The 14,737-nt window shown below is 52.6% G+C and overlaps 3 protein-coding genes across 15 annotated transcripts in view; 1 reads left to right on the forward strand and 2 right to left on the reverse strand.

Annotated features, from left to right (window-relative positions):
- Nucleotides 1-11,586, reverse strand: part of HNRNPM (heterogeneous nuclear ribonucleoprotein M) — a 175,351-nt gene extending 163,765 nt beyond the window's left edge. For all 8 annotated transcript variants that reach the window (XM_057539796.1, XM_057539793.1, XM_057539789.1 and 5 more), the window contains exon 1: nt 11,568-11,586. The gene's annotated coding sequence lies outside the window, so the exon portion shown is untranslated. The remainder of the gene's footprint in view (nt 1-11,567) is intronic.
- Nucleotides 1-13,818, forward strand: part of CD320 (CD320 molecule) — a 36,546-nt gene extending 22,728 nt beyond the window's left edge. For 2 of the 3 annotated variants that reach the window (XM_057539800.1, XM_057539803.1), the window contains one exon: nt 12,330-13,818. In XM_057539800.1, coding sequence (XP_057395783.1) covers nt 12,330-12,436 — 107 coding nt within the window. In that variant the 3' untranslated portion in view covers nt 12,437-13,818. Of the gene's footprint in view, nt 1-4,088; nt 4,415-12,329 lie in introns of those variants that run through there. The other variant, XM_057539802.1, reaches the window with a different exon arrangement.
- CERS4 (ceramide synthase 4) overlaps nt 4,508-14,737 on the reverse strand; it is a 32,925-nt gene continuing 22,695 nt past the window's right edge. For 2 of the 4 annotated variants that reach the window (XM_007169044.3, XM_057539799.1), the window contains 11 exons: nt 12,115-12,202; nt 11,841-12,014; nt 9,474-9,591; nt 9,004-9,122; nt 8,848-8,905; nt 8,399-8,449; nt 7,944-8,036; nt 7,595-7,723; nt 7,179-7,285; nt 5,245-5,401; nt 4,508-4,964 (listed from right to left, as the gene is read on the reverse strand). In XM_007169044.3, the coding sequence (XP_007169106.2) occupies nt 4,788-4,964; nt 5,245-5,401; nt 7,179-7,285; nt 7,595-7,723; nt 7,944-8,036; nt 8,399-8,449; nt 8,848-8,905; nt 9,004-9,122; nt 9,474-9,591; nt 11,841-12,013 (1,182 nt within the window). In that variant the 5' untranslated portion in view covers nt 12,014; nt 12,115-12,202 and the 3' untranslated portion in view covers nt 4,508-4,787. The remainder of the gene's footprint in view (nt 4,965-5,244; nt 5,402-7,178; nt 7,286-7,594; nt 7,724-7,943; nt 8,037-8,398; nt 8,450-8,847; nt 8,906-9,003; nt 9,123-9,473; nt 9,592-11,840; nt 12,015-12,114; nt 12,203-14,737) is intronic. The other 2 variants (XM_057539798.1, XM_007169043.3) reach the window with 1 other exon arrangement.

Genomic DNA, 14,737 nt, shown 5'->3' on the forward strand with positions numbered 1-14,737 from the left:
GCCTAGTTGCTCCGCGGCATGTGGGATCTTCCCGTACCAGGGCTCGGACCCGTGTCCCCTGCATTGGCAGGCAGATTCTCAACCACTGCGCCACTAGGGAAGCCCCCACATTATGTTTTTAATTTCAAATTCCACTTTTGAATTGCTGGTACATAGGAAAGTGATTGACTTTTGAATATTAACCTGGTATCCTGCAATGTTGCTATAATGGCTTATCAGTTCCAGGAGGGTTTTTTTGTTGTTGTTGATTCTTTTCAATTTTCTACATAGATGATCATATCATCTATGAGCAAAGACAGCTTAATTTCTTTCTTCTTAATCTGTATCCCTTCTATTTCCTTTTCTTGTCTTATTGCATTACCTGAAACTTCCAGTATGATGTTGAAAGGCAGAGGGGACATGCTTGCCTTGTTCCTCATCTTAGTGGGAAAACTTTGAGTTTCTCATCAGCAAGTATGATGCTAGCTGTAGTTTTTGTTTGTGTGTTTGTTTTGTTTTGTTTTGTTAGATATGTTTTTTTAAATAAATTTATTTATTAATTAATTTATTTATTTATGGCTGCATTGGGTCTTCATTGCTGTGCGTGGGCTTTCTCTAGTTGTGGTGAGCAGGGGCTACTCTCCACTGCGGTGTGCGGGCTTCTCATTGAGGTGGCTTCTCTTGTTGCAGAGCACAGGCTCTAGGCAGGTGGGCTTCAGTAGTTGTGGCATGCGGGCTCAGTAGTTGTGGCTTGCAGGCTCTAGAGCACAGGCTCAGTAGTTGTGGTGCACGGGCTTAGTTGCTCCGTGGCATGTGGGATCTTCCTGGACCAGAGCTCAAACCCGTGTCCCCTGCATTGGCAGGCGGATTCTTAACCACTGCGCCAGCAGGGAAGCCCCTCTATTTTTATTTCTTTAAAAAATTTTTTCCTTATATTGGAGTATATTTGATTTACAGTGTTGTGTTAGTTTCAGGGGGTACAACAAAGTGATTCAGTTATACATATATTCAATACATATACCTATTCCTTTTCAAATTCTTTTTGTACTATTTTATAGGTTTAGGTATTCTGGACATTTCATATAAAAGCAGTCGTAAAATATGTGACCTTCTGTCTGTCTGCTTTCACTTAGCATCATGTTGTTGAGGTTCATCCACGTCGTAGCATGTATCAGAATTTCCTTTTATGGTTGAATAATAGTCCGTTTTGGGATATATCACATTTTGTTTATCCATTCACCTATCGATGGACATTTGGGTTGTTTTGATCTTTGGGCTATTGTGAATAGTGCTGCTATGAACATTCATATACAAGTATTTGTTTGGGTCCCTGTTTTCAAGCCTTTGGGTATATACCTAGGAGTAGAATTGCTAGGTCAGATGATAAATCTGTTTAACTTTCAGACGAACTACGAAACGATGTTCCACAGTAATTAACCATTTTACATTCCAACCAACAACATACAAGAATTGTTCTAATTTTTCCACAACCTCACCAATAGTGATTATTTTATTTTTTGCTATATTTATGGTTATGGGTGTGAAGTGGTATCTTGTGGTTTTAAGATTTCCTTAAGACACCTTTTCATGTGCTTATTGGCTGTTTGTATATCTTCTTTGGAGGAATGTCAGTTGAAGTCCTTCACCCATCTTTAAAATTTTTTGTTGTTGTTGAGTTGTGTTTATATATTCTGAGTGCTACACCCTTTTCAGATATATGGTTTGCAAATAGTGTCTCCCATTCTGCTGCATGTATTTTTGCATATCCCTTTTAAGTTGTATTTATTAACAATAAAATGAGTATCTGTCACTATACCTCACAACCTCAAAAGTTAGAACAGTGACAGTAATTTATATTTACCTGAGTGCCATCCCCCTCCCCAAATCAAAGGTAACTTTAATAAGTTCTGAATTTTGTGTTTATGTTTTCTATTTATTAAAGAAATAATTCTTCTAGATAGATGTGTATGCCTAAACAATACATCATCTTGTTTGAGTTGCTTTTGAACTTCATAGAACGGTCAACAATTTGACATGATGGTGAGTGGTTTTCCAAAATGATTGTACCAATTTACACCCCCCGCTCCCCAGTAATATATGTGAGGTTATTGATTCCCATCTTCTCCAATACTTGCTTTGGCCAATTTATTATTTTTAAAAAATTATTATTATTTTTTGGCCATGCCATGTGGCATGCGGGGTTCCTCGACCAGTGATCGAACCCGTGCCCCCTGCAGTGGAAGCGTGGAGTCCTAACCAGTGGACCTCCAGGGAATTCCCTGGCCAGTTTATTTTTGCCAGTTGAATGGGTTTAAAATGGTATCTCACCGTCTTGCTTTGCATTTTCCTGATTATTACTGAGATTTGAGTATGTCTTGATATGTTTATTGGCCATAAGTATCTTCTCTTCTGTAAGTGTCCATTGTGGTTTTTGCTCCTATTTTATTTTTAGGTCGGTTGTCCTTCTACTGAGTTGTAGGTGTACTAGGAAGATCTAGACGCATTTTTAGGGATACAGAGGAAACGGGGGGTGGTGGTGGGAGGGGCGTGTTCCAGGACAGAGGCGTTTTCCCTGCAAATCTCACCAACAGAGGATGCTGTCACTCTGTATTTTTGCCGGGGATAGCCAGGGAGAATTGGCATTTCATTGTAGGTTTAATTCGCGCTTCGCTCAGATGGAGCGAGGCTGAGCATCTTTTTATCTGCTTCCAAGCCATTTCCATCTCTCTCCTGTGGACCACCTGCTCATCTTTTCATCCGTCGCTCCTCCTCCTAGGATCTACTTCTCCCTCTCTTCACATTTCCTCTTTCACATTTCTGTCTGAGAACCCCTTCATACCTTGGTATTCTTTTCCTCTTTTCTTTTCCCGTTTCTCTCTCTTCTCTCCTCTCCCTTTCTTCCCTCCAGGTCTCACCATCTTCTGACATCACATCCTCCAAGCTCCTAGTCTGCTCTCTCCCTTCTCATCTCCGGTGTCTCTCCAATGCCGCCTTTTCTTCCACCTCCCCCACTGTCCCTTCTCTTTTCCTGTTTGTTACCTACTTCCCATGACGTCTCAGCTCTTCTCATTGTTCCCTCCTCTCTCATCTTTCCAGTTCCTCTTTCCAGTGATTCTAACACCTGCCTCTTTTTAAAACATTTTTATTTTATTGACGTAGAGTTGATTTACAATGTCGTGTTAATTTCTGTTGTACAGAAAAGTGATTCAGTTATACATACATATACATTCTTTTTCATATTCTTTTCCATTATGGTGTATCACAGGACATTGACTATAGTTCCCTGTGCTATACAGTCGGACCTTGTTGTTTACCCATTCTATATATAATAGCTTGCATCTGCCAATCCCAAACTCCTAATTTAGCCCTCCCCCCACCTTTGGTAACGATAGGTTTGTTTTTCTATGTCTGTGGTCTCTTACTGTTTTGTAGATAAGTTCATTTCTATCCTTGTTTTTAGATTCCACATGTAAGTGATATTGTATGATATTTGTCTTTTTCTTAGTTACTTCACTTCGTATGATAACCTCTAGGTCCATCCACGTGGCTGCAAATGGCATTTTTCCTTCTTTTTTATGGCTGAGTAGTATTCCATTGTATATATGTACCACATCTTTATCCATTCATCTGTTGATGGACATTTAGGTTGTTACCATGTCTTGGCTGTTGTGAATAGTGCTGCTGTGAACACAGGGGTGCATGTATCTTTTTGAATTATAGTTTTGTCCAGATATATGCCCAGGAGGGGGATTGCTGGATCATATGTAACACCTTCCTCTCCCTCCATCCTTGTTTCTCAGTGGAGACATAGCAGGGACCTTTCTCCTCTCTGCCATCTCTCCCCACTCCCATCCTCTCCTCTTTGTTGAGAAGCACAGAAGGTGAGATCCATCCCCCCACCCTTTCTCTCTCTTCTCTGACTCCTGTCTCTGGTGTTCCCCTGAAGGCAGCACATTCTGGCCCTGCACGGGACCTTGTAGCAGTGATCTCTGGGGTGTGTGTGGGGGGGGCACCCTCCTGCAGAGCTCCTGAGGAGACAGTGAACTCACCCAGGTGAACCCTTGGGAAGCCTGCAGGAAGCTGCCCTCCCACTAAGTCCTATTTCACAGTCTCCAGGGAGGTCCTGGGGACCTTGAAGACGGGGATCTGCCAGGCTTGAGCAGGGGCTGCAGGAACAGGTGTGAGTCTCCCCTTCGCCCTTCTGCTTGGACCTGTGTGACTTCGGGCAAAGGACTCCACCTGTCTGAGCCCAGCACCTGCTCATCTGTACGCAAGGTCTGTGAGTAGCTGACCAAGGGCTGCCCGGGGGTGGAAGGAGGTAGCTTGGCTGAGGCTCTGGCTGGGAGTCGGGGACTCACCCAAGGGGGTCCCCATGCGCTGCTCGCTGTCTGGGTCCCCTGGGGGTGGGCACGTGTCTTGGGGTGGCAGTGAGTGACCCATTGGTGAGGTATGTAAGTCCTGGTTGCCTTGGGGCCTCTGGGGATAGATGAGGAGCTATGACAGGGACACAAGCTCTCAGGCAGAGAAGTTGGCTCCGGATAAGTTTTATTGGACCCCCTTTCAGCCTGGGGCTCTTCACAGTTGCCAGGCTGCCTGCACCCCTCTCTCCCCCGGCCGCAGCTCCGTCCATGTGCCTGAGGGAAGGAGGGATGGTGGGCAGAAGGGAGGGGCTGGAGACAGATCATCAGCCCCTGGGGTGGGGCCCTCCCTGTCTCCACAGAATCGGCCCAAGGGTCCCCAGTCCAGCCGCCCCATGAATCCGAGCTGCCGGGCGCTGGGGCAGCCCCTTGTGGTCAGTCCTCGGCCGGCTACGTGGCTGGTGTGTGCCCGTTGGCCATCCGCCTGGCTGCCCGGCTCCGAGGGCCATCAGTGGGGGCTGCTCCGGGCCGGTGAGCTGCCCTGTTCTTCAGCTGCGGGTACTCCTGCGCTGCCTCCCCATCACTGGAGTCTGACTCTTCCACGTCGCTGCGAACATCCTTCTCCATCTGGGGAACAGGGAGGAGGGAGGAGGCGTGGGGCTGGGCTGGGGGCTCCAGGGAGGCACAAGCTAGCCAACCCTTGCCCGGCCCTACCTGGCCTTTCTTTTTCTTTCTTTCTTTTTTAAAAATTATTTTATATGTATTTATTTATTTAATATTTATTTATTTTATTTATAAAAAGTTTTTGGCCACATGTATGGCATGTGGGATCTTAGTTCCCCGACCAGGGATCGAACCCACACCCCCTGCATTGACAAGGCGGAGCCTTAACCACTGGACTGCCTACCTGGCCTTTCTTTACGAAGCTGTAGATCATGCGAAGGATGAGGCAAGACCAGAACACGTGCAGCAGCTGTAGCGTCATCAGAAGCGCATTGAAGAAGTAGTAGCCAAAGAAGGGGCCCGAGTTGGCAATGGACTCGTAGTATGTGGTATAGAGGATCCTACGGAGGGTGGGCAGGAGGGAGAGAGGCAGGGGTTCACCGGCTGCTGTTGCCCCCAGTCCTAGGAATCTCTAACTTCTGTGACCTTCCCTGCTCCAGAACCTTCTATGGCTCCCCATTACCCACTCCCAAAGAATGATACCTGTGCCCTTCAGCTAGGCATTTAAGTACCCACACCCCCTCACCTGGTTATGTTAAATTCAAACAATGAACAAGCTGGACGACTGGCCAGTCGTGACTGTGAACCCCAAGGGGGTGCTTAGTGTCCCAGCAGCTCTCCTGGGTGGTCCTTTCACACCTTCTCAGATCCCTCCCCCTTCCCTCCCACTACCACCTTCACCCAGATCAGCTGTAGGGTCATCAGTGACCTGCCTTGATCAGACAGCAGGCACCCAGCTGGCCCTCCCTCCTCCTGATGTTCTTTCCTCACGTGCCTTCAGGGACCCACACTCCCATGTCCCCACTTCATGGCTTCTCCCTCTCCTCTGCAGGCTCCCCCGACCTGCAAACATCAGGGGGCCCCAGGACTGGGCCTCTCTGTCCACACCTGGTCTTCGGTGACCCTGTCCAGTCTCGTGACTGCAAACACTGGACATTGACGTCTCTCCCAGGGCCCCAGGCTGGTGTCAACTGCTTCCTCCACTTTTCGGTGGTGGTGCCTGAGGGGCGTGTTGCAGGCCCCTCAAACCCAGCACAGCCAGAGCTAAGCTCCTGATCCGCAAGCAGCGACTCTGAGCCTGTTCCCATCTCATGACCCTCGAGTCATCCCCCTGAGTCCACCCACTTCTCTCACCTGCATTGGTCGAGCCCCAACATTGCCCACCCGGACCAGTGCTGTCGCCTCCGCCCTGGTCCCCCAGCTCCTGCTCCAACCTCTTACCAGCTATTCCCCCGGCAGCCACCAGAGGGAGCCTGTGAGTACTCGAGTCAGGTCCCACCCATCTTCTGCTCAGAACCCTCCAGGGCTCCCACCTGGCTTGGGATAAAAGCCCAACTTCTCCCCAAGGCCTATAAGACCTTGCATACTCTGTCCCGTCAGCTCTCTGCCCTCCCCCTCCTTCCTCTCTCCCTCTTGTTCACTCTGCTCCTAACACACGGGCCTCCTCTCTGTTCCTCCAACATGCTGGGCACGGTCCTGCCTCAGGGCCTTTGCACGTGCTCTTCCCCTGTGATCAGCAGTTTTCTCCCTCACCTCCCTCCAGTCTCTATATGAACGCTGTCAGTGAGGCCTTCTCCGACCACCCTATTTCCAGCTATCCACACAGTTCTGTGACCTTCCCAACTTTTTTTCTCTTTAGCACAATCACTGCCTCACATATTCTATAGTCTATTTGTTTGCTTTATTGTATTTCTCCATCTGCCAGTGCCAGCTCCAGGTGAGCAGGGACCTTCACGCCGTTCCCTCTGCCTGTTGCGACAGGCTCATCAAATTGCCAGGCAAAGACTTTAGCGAGTGGGGCCCGATGCTGTCTCCCAACCCATGTTCCAGGCACACGGCAGGGGATGATGACTAAGCCCAGTTTTCTGTTTCTCCTACCTCCCGGCCTTTGCATATGCTGCGCCCTGTGGCGGGAACACCCTTCTGGCCTTTGCATATGCTGCGCCCTGTGCCGGGAACACCCTTCCTTGCCTCCTCCTGGAAACCTCCCAGCCAACAACCCCAGCTATCTGGATCGGGGAACCGGGGAACCGAGGAACGGAGGGTGAGGCGGGCTTGGATCTCCGCCGCCCCGCCGCCCCCCAACCTCCCCAACCCCCGGCGGGAGGGCTGACTCACTGGGTGGGGAAGAGCACGAGGCGAGTGTAGAAGAAGACCAACGAGAAGATGATGAAGAGGGCATCGCACACGCGCCGCCAGTGCGTGTAGTTGAACAACTTACAGGCCTGGAGGGGAGAGCAGAGAGAAATGGACCTGGGGGTGGGGCGGCGGCGGAAGCACGCGGGAAGGGCGGGGCCTAGAAAGGGCGGGGCCTCCTCCCAGGGAAAAGGTGCCACGGGGGCTGGGCCAGGGGAGTTGGGGCGGGGTCTTATCTCTAGGAACTGCCTAGAAAGGTAGAAAGTGCGTGGTCTGCGGATGACGGGGGTGGGGCCTCACCTCCCAGGAAGACTGACAGGGGGTGGGCCTCAACACCAGGGGCACGTGGGAGGGCGGGGGGGGGGGGGCTGGGAGGGGTCGGGCTGCGGCAGGCGCACCTCCAGCAGGTAGTCGGAGGAGTCGTGCAATAGCAGCACCAGAGAGCCGATGCGCAGCAGGTTCGTGCTGTAGGAGAAGACGATCAGGGTGATGGCCACAAAGTGATGTGCCACCTGCTCCTTGAAGTCCTGCGGGAGACGGAGCGTCACAGCCGGGATGAGGCTGGGGGGCCGGAGGGGCCCCACCCCGCCCGCCTGGGAGCAGGCCCTCCCAGGGGGTTGCCTGGCATGTGGACCCTACGCCTCCTGCCTGAGACACCACGGGCCTCGGGGTGTGGGGTGAGGCCACCCCTCTCCTCCTGGAACTGGGTCACGACCGCCCCAGGCCAGACTCCTGGCCTGGCCTCACCTTGCGCTTGGTGTCGAAGGGCAGCGTGATCAGCAGAGAGACGTAGAAACTCAGCTCCAGGAGATACCAGTGGTACAGGGCCGGCTTCAGGGGCTGTGGCAGGGAGTGCAAGATTAGCTGTGGGGAGTGGAGATTCCCACGGGGCGCGGGGCGTGGGGTAGGGCCCTCCCCATTTGCTCAAACCCATGACACATGAATCCCAGTGAGTGAGGAAGGCATGAGCTCCCCATCCTTAGAGGTAATCGAGGGCAGTGGTTTTGTGGCAGCTCCTGCTCCCAGCGTGTCCTGACTCCTGGCCCCTCTCCATTCCACACGGGAGCCAAAAAATAGAGCGGGATTCGGGGGGCGGGGAATGATGGTGTGATGTCCAGCTTTGGCGCTCTTGCCTGTGGCCACAGGAACTCTGACTGCCCTGATCCTCCCACTAGCCTCCAAACACCACTCCTCCCACTCACCTGCTGTGGGTAACTGTCCCAGCACATTACTGGCGTCCACAGCCACGATTCCTGCAGGGACACGGGCGTCTGAAGTTGTCCAAAGGTTAGAACCCAACCCCCCAACCCCCCAACCCCAGGCCTGGGGCCTCCTCAGGACTCCCTGGCCCTTGACGTGCTGCTGTCACTCAGGCCGGCTGTTTCCTGCCTGGTTACAACTCTGCTTTCACAGTAGACCAGGGGCTGATTCAGAATCCCCAGCCCTGACACACAGTAGGTCCTCTCAATAGGCATCCATCGAGTGAACATTCACCACGACCTGGCCTCATTCCCTCCACCCTCCCTCTCTGTGCCTTGGCACGTTTCCCCCTCTGCCCGAACCCCACACACCCAGCCCCCAAATCCAATCCAGGCCCAGCGCATAGTAGGTGCTTGAGGGATAGGGCAGGTGAGCTGTCAGGTACACTCACGTGGTAAAGAACCGAGATTCCACCGATGAAGGAGCACAGATAGAAGGCGAACCTCCAGCTGCAGGCGGGGAGGGAGCCCCTGAGGCAGCTGCCAAAGGACCAGACCCCCCGCTGCACCCCCAGACTCCCCCTTCCCCGGCCCCACCCTGGGCTTACCTGGCCTCACAGAACTTCTTGGTCAGGCAGGGCCGGTCCTGGTTCCGGCGTCTCCGGAACCAGCGTTGGGTCTGTCGCAGTGTGAGCCCACACTGGGTCGCCAGGAGGCTCATCTGGGGCTGGGGAGGGAGTGATGGGGGCCAGGGTCACAGAGGTGGCCTCCTGCCCCTGTCCCAGGACAGGCGGGACCCAGCTCTGCTCCCCCCCTCCCCTATAGCCCCAGACCTCGCCTGTGGGGTGCTCTACCTTTGGAGATGGGGGAGTAGGGGGTTTCACAGGGTGGGGGTTCCCCCAAAAAGAGGTCTTATAAAAACCCAGCCCTGCTCACAGACAGGCTGATGGGAACTGGGATTCAAGGGACTGGGGGTGGGGACAGCCTCCCACAGAGGTTTTCTTGCACCCCCTCTAGAACCTCCCCCAGGGGACCCAAGCAGGCCAATGGGGAGGGAGGAGGGGGTCGGGGATCTCACCTCTGTGGGTCTCTGCCCTTCCATAAGGAAGTGTTTCTCCAGCGTGGCATTGGGCTTCACCGGCCTCCTGGTCTGGTTCCGCACACCCAGCCACCGGCTCAGGGGCAGGCCGATGAATCTGGGTGTAGGGGAGACACAGCTTGTCAGTCCAGGTGGGGAAACGGGGGCTCACTGGGCCGCATTTTAGGACCCTGGAGGCGGTAGCCTGCCTGTTGCATTGCGCCCAACCTAAGAGAGGAAGCTGGACTGGTCTTCAGGCTGGGGATGAACAACAACTTTGGTGGTACCCAGGCACCTTCGTTCCATCCCAAACCAGGGATGAGAGTCCCCTCGATGCCTGTCTCATGATGGCCTGGGTCCTGATCTGCCCCCCCCCCCACCAGGCTGGGGGCCCCCGCATGGGCAGAAGCAGGTCTACTCCTTCTCAGGCCTCCCTCCTCCCAGCATCCCCCGCTCCCTTGTGCACACTTGGAGGAGCCGGGACCCTGGTGAGTCAATTACCACATTGCCCACAAGGGGGCCCTCAAGACCAGGGGTCAGAACCGAATTGCATGTCCACCATCCTAATATCACCTTTCATTGGGGGACACTGAGGCTCAGAGCAGCCCAGCAAGGAAATTATTCCAGACTCAATCGTGTTGGGGGGCAGGTGGGGGTGGGGATGGGACATGACCGCCATTTACTGAACACTTAGGATCTGCCAAGCATGTGTCCAAGTCCACCTTGTGTGCTGGCTCACTTAACGCTATTATTGTCCCCATTGTCCTGATGGGCAAACTGAGGCTCAGAGAGGCCAGAAACACGCTCAAGGTGACACAGCAAGTGAATGGCAAACCCAGGATTTATTTTCCCTTAACAGGGAAAACCTCTGCCTTTGTCCCAGAAAAGCTACTTCCAACCCCACTGCCCTTTAGAAAGGCAAGGGATGCCTTTGGGAGGAGCTAACACTGCCACCTCAGCTGGAGCCACTGGCTAAATAGGTGGGAAAATAGACCCAGCCTTCAAGGCCTGGCTGAATTGGGCCTCCCAGAATCCCTCAGGCAAAGCCTCGATCCTCGCTGACCTACCTGCTGTGTGACCTCAGGCAGGTCATTTGACCTCTCTGTGCCTCCATTTCCTCTTCCGTAAAATGGGGATAATAACAGTACCACCTCACTGGGTGAGGGCTGAGTTAAGACACACAAACTGCTTAGAGCAATGGGTGGCACAGAGGAAGAACCCAAAGAGTGTCTGGTAAATACAGTGTCAGTGGACATGCCCTGGGTTCCCCAAGTCCAGCCTGTGTCCTGGGAGCCCAGACCCTAGGAAGCTCCTCGTGACTGGGAGAGGTAAAGCAAAGTGTAGAACGCTCGCACGTCCCTGTGGTCAAAGAGTGGGACAGAGGGAAGGACCCGAAGTGAGGGCCGGAGGGGGTTAAGGGCTTCGTGGGGAGAGGGGCAGGGCAGGCTTCCCTGGAACCCAGCCTTGAAGGAACTGCAGGGGAGTGAGTGCAAAGGCCAGGGGGTCGCAGAGAAGGTGGGGGACCTGAAATGACACGTGAGATGTGGAGGAAGGGGAGGGGGAGGGGCCCTCAGGCGTGGAGGGGGAAGCCAGGGGAAGGGGGGGCAGGCCCGGTGGGCGTAGGCCATGGGGGCAAGGCAGGTCTGGGAGCTGTGACCGCAGCATTAGTCAGGTAGAAAAGGGTGGGACCACCTAGGTCAGAGGGGAGGGACCCAGGAGATGGACAGCCAGAGAAGGAGGAAGAACTCCAGCTTGGGGCAGCGTTTGGGTCACATGAGAAATGACTAAAAATCCACGGGGTCTGGCAACCAGGAGGGCGCTGGGAACCTGGGCAGGCGGGCATATACTCGGGGGCCGGGGGCCAGGCTGCAGGAGGCTGGGGTGAGAGGAGGGGGTCCCCAAAGCGGGGGCTGGAGTGCCTATGCCCCTTCCTTTGGCTAGAAAGGGGAGCAGGAGGAAACGGTGGGAAGGGAGAGGGCAGGAGGTGGGGACGGGGGAGAGGTGCCCACTCAGGACAGAGGGAGGAGGGAGTGGGCAGGAGTTTCTCCGCTTACTCACCGGCCTCTGCAGACCCACCCTAGGTCAGCAAAGCAAGCACATCCCCTCCAGCGCCCCCACCTGTTTTCTGAAGATGCTGACACACCCAGACCTGAGCTGCAGCCAGCATTCCAGGCATCAGAGACCATGGGAGTGGGGGTGGCGGCAGCTGGGGGCAGGATGGAGCCCAAAAAAGCACTCTGACTCAAAGCCAGGCTCCGTCCGGGGACACATGAGGATGAAATCACACCGATGGGAGAGCACAGGGCGGGTGCTGTGCACACACGAGCGATGACGGGGTCAACCTGCCAGGGCACAGCGGACACTCACCTCTCGAAGGTGAAGCGCACGGCCACCAGGGCCAGAGCCAGGGGCAGGGCCATCAGCATGTCCTGGGGGTGGGCGTAGACCAGGCCATCGCGGTCCTCCAGTACAGCCCACGAGTTGTTGGGTGGTAGCCAGAACCTCTCCTGCCATAGCCACTCATTCAGGCTGGACCACATACTGTGGACACAGGGTCCAGTTAATGGAGAACTCAGCACACAGGACGGGTAGAGTGGGAGGGCCCAGCACCTCGCCCTCACACCCCCCAGCACCTAGCAACCTGAAGTTTATTAGAGCCAGTGTTAAGGATAGACTTGGGCTGGGTGTCCTCAGGCAAATGACTTGACCTCTCTGAATCTCAAGTTCATCTGTAAAACAGGGACAGTAATACCCACCTCTCAGCCAGGCCTGATATGGCACACGAAGTGCTCAGCCCAGTGCTTACTGACTCTTAAATATAGCTCATGACAGTAGTTATTATTCTGTACTCTACAGACGTGAGAACAGCGGCCAGCATCAAGGGAGTGGCTGACCGGGGTCACGAACTTGAGTTCTCAAAATGTCCGGGAAGGTTTTCTGCCACTGTGGGAAGGTGCCTCTGATACAGCCCAAAGATGAAGGATTTAAGGAAATCCACAATTCTCTCCCTGGCCAACCATCCACACATGGACTCCCCTTGAGGTGCGAATGTCGGCTATCTCGCTCGCTATCCCAAGAGCCCGGCTGCAGCTGGGCAAGAGAGCCTACTGAGTGATCGAGCTTGCTGCCAGATAATGAAGCAGTGGTCGAGGTGGGCCAACTTTCCACCAACAGCTGCTGGGGAGCTGCAGTGGGGCCCAGCTGTCCTGATGAGCCCAAATAGCTTCTCCTGTTCCCAAGATTTAAGACAAGTGCCCCAACCCCACACTGGTCCCCGCTTGCAAAGTTTGTTCATTCATTTGTTTGTCCGTCCATGCATCCATCCACCCACCCACCCATAGTCTCCATCTACTCATCTGTTCATCAATCCACCTATTCATCTGTTCATCCACTCAGCCATATCGTCTGCTTGCCCAGCTGTACACCTACCCAGCCAGCCAGCCTGCCATCTATCCATCCACCCACCCATTCACTCGTCTATCCATCCACCCACCTACCTTTCCATCTTCCTATCCATCCATCCATCTACCCACCTGTCTGTCTACCTGTCTGTCCATCCATCCATCCACCCACCGTCCATCTACTCATCCATCCATCTGTCCATCCATCTGTTCATCCACCCACCCATCCACTCATCCATCCATCCATCCACAAGATATTCTCTGAGTGGCTTGTACATGCCAGCCTGGGGCTGGATGTTGGGGACACAAGCAGGGAACAAAGCAGACACATTCCTGTCACCATGAAGCTCACAGCCCAGCAGGGGGAGGCAACCAAAACACAAGTAAACAGATTCATAAATAAATGAGATAACACAGTGTGATGGGCTTGGTAGAAAATAAACAGGGTGGTGCGATTTATCAAGGAAGGTCTGAGCTAGGTCTCAGCTCATACACCATCTGAGCTGAGACCTAGAGATGAGGAGGACCTGGGTTTGTGCAGAAGAAGGTAGTGGTGCTGCGAAGGGGGCTGGGAGGGGCTTTCCAGAGAAATGAGCAGCAGGTACAAAGGCCCTGAGGCAGGACTGAGTAGAACTGAGTGTTGGAGGACCAGTAAGGATTCCTGTGTGGCTGGAGCAGAGTCAGCAAGGGGAGAGCGGGAGGAGGGGAGGGCAGGGAGGGGACAGGGCAGGTCGTGCAGGGCCTGTGGAATTTGGATGATTTCCTCCAACATTTTATGATGAAAAATTTCAAACCTACAGAAAAGGTGAATTTACAGTGAACATCTATATACCCACCACCAGACTCTCCCATTCACATTTTGGTCTATTGCTTCATCACACATCTGCCCATGTATCCATCCATCCCTCTATCCACCCACCAGTGCATTTCTCGGTGCATTTCAAAATAAGCAGCTGGGGTGGGGGGGAGGGATAAATTAGGAGTTTGGGATTAAAATATACACACTATTATATATAAAATAGATAATCAACAAGGACCTACTGTATAGCACAGGGAACTATACTCAATATCCTGTAATAACCTATAATGGAAAAGAATCTAAAAAATAAATATATATATATGTGTATATATATATATGTATAACTGAATCACTTTGCTGTACAGCTGAAACTAACACAACATTGTACATCAACTATATTTCAAGAAAAAATTTTTAAAAAGCAGCAGACATCAAGTCACATCACCCCTAAATATTTTCAGCATGCAGATCATTAACTAGAGTTCGATATTGACTTACGTGTTTTTTTTTTCTTTCAAGGTAAAATTTACTAGAGCAAAATGCATTCATGTTAACTGTACAGTTGCTGAGTTTTGACAAATACACGCACCTGTGTAAACCAACCTCCGGCCACAAACATTCCCATCCCTCCACAAGGTTCTCTCTTGGGCCCCTTCCCACTCAGCCTCCATCTCTACTGTCCAAAGGTAACGTCTGCTCCAGTTTTTTTTCCATCAGGGATTACTTTTGTCTGTTCCAGAGCTTCATATAAATGGAATCACAAACCCCGTCTTTGTGTCTAGCTTCTTTCACTTGTGTAATATTTTTGAGATTCATCCCTATTGTTCCAAGATCAGTAGCTTCCTTCTTTCTTTTTTTTTTTTTTTTAAAAATATTTATTTATTTATTTATTTGGCTGCGCCGGGTCTTAGTTGCGGCATGCGGGCTTCTCTCTAGTGGCGTGTGGGCTCTAAAGCACATGCACTGGGGCTCAGTAGTTGTGGCGTGCGGGCTTAGTTGCCCTGCAGCATGTGGGATCTTAGTTCCCCGACCAGGGATCGAACCCGCGTCACCTGCATTGGAAG

This window comes from Balaenoptera acutorostrata, chromosome 2, assembly GCF_949987535.1.
Source record: "Balaenoptera acutorostrata chromosome 2, mBalAcu1.1, whole genome shotgun sequence".
Classification (NCBI taxonomy): domain Eukaryota; kingdom Metazoa; phylum Chordata; class Mammalia; order Artiodactyla; family Balaenopteridae; genus Balaenoptera; species Balaenoptera acutorostrata.